Consider the following 4426-nt stretch of genomic DNA (forward strand, 5'->3'; position numbering starts at 1 on the left):
TGAATTACCACATGGACTGACCCTCGCTTGCCCTTAATTAATCTATAATGGATGGGTGTTTGGAATAACAGTAAAGTTGTTATTTAAAAATATATTAAGTTGATATATATTTTTTATTTTAAAAATTTATTTTTAATAAAAATATAAAAAAACTCCGGTTAAAACACGGGTAAACACCCCGAATCGAATTCACCTTCTATTTCTATTGAGTCGAAGGCACGCAAAGGACCTTTAAAGTGCACACGTGTCATCCAAGCTGGACCTTTGTACACCCCGGGCAGGGGATCAAGTGACACGTAGCCACTGATTTATTTTTAATTCCTAAATGTGGCACAGTGAGTTGTAGACTGTGGACTTCTTTTTACGTGCGAGAGAGGCGTTCGTCACGCCACGTGACTCGAGCCTTTCCTTACAGGCGTGGTTTCGGCATGGTATTAGAAATAATAATATGATAATAAAAAAGGAATAAAAACGGGAAATATAAATAGGAGAGGCAGAGAGGGGGGAGAGTTAAGACCACGCCTGAAAGAAGCGAAACTAGTTAAAGTGAGAGAGAGGGAGAGGAAAAAAAAAATAGAAACTCTCTGGAGCCAGAGGTAGAGAGAAAGCAACAAGGCAACGAGTTTGAGTTTGGTGGGTTTAATTTCGATTTGCTCGAAAGAAGTGAGAATTTTAAAGAATATAGCTTCTGGGTTTTTCCTCCCAATTCACGGATTTTGCCTTACTGGGTCTTTGAGTATCTCGTCGTCTGTCGAGGCTTTTTAAAGGGGAAGAGTGAAAACACACAACGTTTGAAAGAGAGAGAGAAGACATCTCTCCTTGGTTCTGTTTTTTTGTTGTTTGAAAGAAGAGAAATTACAAAAATGGAGTGGAGTGCTTGTTTGGATGAATATGAGAAGCTTGTTATAAGGATGACCACTCCCAGGTTTGTTTCTCTTTAAACCTTCATGAGTTTGCTGCGTTTTCTTCTCCTTTTGACTTTCACAAGTTTTTCTTGAGTTTCTTTGTTGTTCTTGCCTACTTGTTTGAGTTTCATTGTCTGTACTCTGTACTGCCACATTTTTGTGATTTTCTCTTTTGATTTGTTACTTGTTCCCAATTTAGCGATCAACTGTACAAAATTATTAACAATTTTTTTTGTTTGGTAAAGCTGAAATTTCTGAGACTGAAATCTTTACTTTCCATTTTCCTGAAACCGGTTACCGAAACGGCGTCACACATGGTCTGATTTCAAATCTCCTCTTTGAAATCATTCCCTTTCTTATACCAATTCAATTTACTTTTCTGTTTTCTTGTTTTTTTTAATAAATAATAATCTGACTTTGTCTCCTGATTTTCTTCTCTCTAGAACTTTAAAACCTCTGTTATGAGACTTTTTCAATATTAATTCCTTAACTTGGAAATTTAAACTCTCGTGTAAACGCAACCCCTCTCTGACTTGACTTTTCTTTGTTTTCAGGGTCGTCATCGACAATGCCGTTTCCTCCAAAGCGACTGTTGTCAAGGTAATCCTTCTACGAAACCCACACAAAAGATTTACACAAACTACAGAACAAATCAGTCTTCTTTTAAGTGCTTCAAAAATTGACTAATCTTCCGTATTTCCTTCAAAAAATTGACTATTCATTCGGGATTCTTTTGTTTGGTTTCACAGGTTGATAGTGCTAGAAAACATAGAATCTTACTCGAAGCTGTTCAAGTCCTCACGGATCTGAACCTTTCTATAAAGAAGGCTTACATTTCTTCCGATGGACGCTGGTTCATGGATGGTAAGATTTTTTTACTACACCAACTTTTCTTTTATGATTTTTCATTTTGTTTCTTACGTGCGCTTGGATGCATATGTGTGCCACGTTAGCAGTTTCAAATCCTTTTGAAGTTCTCTTTTAATTTTAATTTTTTAAATTGTGTTTTGCAGTTTTTCATGTGACTGATCTCAACGGAAATAAGTTGACTGACGAGAGTGTTATTAACTACATTGAGCAGGTGATTTGTTATCCTTAAACGCGTTGTTAATTAGTAACTAAATGATGGAAGTTTTTGTGGTAACTGAAGTGTGTTTCGTGTTTTGTATGTTATCAGTCACTTGGTACCATTCATCCTGGGAAAACAACCGGTTCTAATGGTCTAACAGCATTAGAACTAACTGGTACCGACCGGATTGGTCTTCTTTCTGAGGTATTTGCAGTACTAGCTGACCTACAATGCAGTGTGGTCGATGCTAAAGTCTGGACTCACAATGGTCGGATTGCATCACTGATGTATGTGAAAGATTGCAATTCAGGTTCACCAATTGAGGACACACAGCATATTGATAGAATAGAGGCACGTTTAAGGAATGTTCTCAAGGGAGACAATGATATTAGGAGCGCGAAAACCATGGTATCAATGGCCGTCACACATACGGAGAGAAGGTTGCATCAAGTGATGTTTGCTGATAGGGACTATGAGAGAAAGCCTATTTTGCAGCCTAGTGGTGATTCTCCGGTAGTGACAGTGCAAAATTGGGTGGAGAGAGGTTATTCGGTTGTGAATGTTCAGTGCAAGGACAGAACAAAGCTTTTGTTTGATGTTGTTTGCACGTTGACAGATATGGAATACATTGTGTTTCATGCCACTATCAACACAGCAGGAGACAGAGCATACCTGGTATATATTTATCTTAGTTTATTTGTATCGTTGCATAGATGAAACTATTTAAACCAAATTGTCTGATTTGGTTTACTGACCTTGTTTTAATATTTTTTTTCTTCCAGGAATTCTACATCAGGCACACTGATGGAACCCCAATTAGTTCAGAGCCCGAGAGGCAACGTGTAATTCAGTGCTTACAAGCTGCGGTTGAAAGAAGAGCATCCGAGGTAATTGTTTTATTAGAATTTGTGTGGAGTTTCTCAGCCAAACTGTTAGATCATGCAGTTGCTAGGCGAACATTTGAAATGTTAATGAGAACATCTTTTTCCATGAACAGGGTGTGAGGCTAGAACTATGTACATCTGACAGGCAGGGCCTTTTAGCTGATGTGACGAGAACATTTAGAGAGAATGGTCTTAATGTGACAAGGGCTGAGATATCCACAGCAGGAGACATGGCTCTAAATGTATTTTATGTAACGGATGCAGTCGGTAACCCGGCTGATCCTAAACTAATCGAATCGGTTCGACAAAAGATTGGAGTGAGTAATTTAAAAGTGAAGGAATTGCCGCCATTGATTTACCATCAAGAGGCAGAAAGGGAAGATCAAACGGTAGGGGTTGCTGGGACGGTGTTGTTATCACTTGGAAGCCTGGTGAAAAAGAATTTATACCATTTGGGATTGATCAGATCATATTCTTAAAAAAGTGGAGAGCATGAAAGACAAATTGGTGTTAGGCAAGGGATACAATGTTCACTGCTGCTGGCCACATTATTTGCTCCAGGTTTGGGCTTGTTGTGTACATATGGAAAAGGCGGAGGAGGGATTTGGTGATGTTAGAGTAGGGTATGATTGGTTGAATTGATAGAATAGAGAGAGATCAGAGGCTGCTTCGCCATTGCTGCTGCTATTTTTTAGAGAACGCTTTGTTTGAAGGAAAACATATGGAATTTGAAGAACAGATGGAAAGTAAGAGGTGCTAGTGGAGGGTTTGTGGTAAATAGAGAGAGGTTTGTGGAGGGAGTAAATGAGGTTAGATCGAATATCAATAATGGCTTCAAATACCGCTCACAGTTGTACATATAACGCGACCCCTTTAATATATTAGTCTTAATGGTTGACTTGATTCTTTATACCAGTCTTATTTAACCCTCCACGGATGAATTGAAGTTCTCTTTGATTATAGCAATTGGAATGCATGGGGTCCTCCAATTATGAATAAAAAGCATCCATTCTTCTAGATCACGCCCTTTTTAATTTTAATTAAAAACCCACGAGTATAATTAGTTGCAAGTCGGTAACTAGGGTTCTGTTAAGCCATGTTAAAACTTACCTTAAGTTCGTGTTTGTTGTTGATGAAAATATTTATTTTTTATTTTTAAAATCTGAAGTTATAAAAAATACAATTTTTATCCCAAAAACAAACAGTTTCGAAGTCGATACTAGGAAGTAAAGAATCCTATATAATGACTTCCTTTTGTTTTTTCCTATACTAGGAACGAGGGATCATTATAATAATTTATCGAGAGCCTTTTGTGTTATTTATTAAAGGGGTACTTGGGGGGGCCATTACAAGGGTTTGTAAGCACTTGGAAGAGTAGATGCTTGGAATAAATCCAGGCAGGACTTGCATAGATTGATAGCTACGTTGAAAAGGAGTCTGAATCGTGATGTGGGCGTAACGGAATGCACCGTACCACCGTCCTAAACCCCTCATTGTTGGGTATACGAAATAAGGACACGCCGCGTTCTTTGAATTGTAGCTTGAAATTGGGCGGCGACTCCCCATTT

General features: G+C 38.2%; 1 protein-coding gene across 1 annotated transcript; it reads left to right on the plus strand.

The window, feature by feature from the left end:
• Positions 1-501: 501 nt before the first annotated feature.
• Positions 502-3768, plus strand: LOC118036054 (ACT domain-containing protein ACR8). Its single transcript, XM_035041746.2, has 7 exons — positions 502-925; positions 1460-1505; positions 1655-1769; positions 1919-1986; positions 2083-2649; positions 2757-2861; positions 2972-3768. The coding sequence occupies exons 1-7, from the start codon at positions 864-866 to the stop codon at positions 3335-3337; spliced, it is 1329 nt and encodes a 442-aa protein (XP_034897637.1). The 5' UTR covers positions 502-863; the 3' UTR covers positions 3338-3768.
• Positions 3769-4426: the final 658 nt, after the last annotated feature.

The sequence above is a fragment of the Populus alba genome, chromosome 1, assembly GCF_005239225.2.
Source record: "Populus alba chromosome 1, ASM523922v2, whole genome shotgun sequence".
Taxonomy (NCBI): Eukaryota; Viridiplantae; Streptophyta; class Magnoliopsida; order Malpighiales; family Salicaceae; genus Populus; species Populus alba.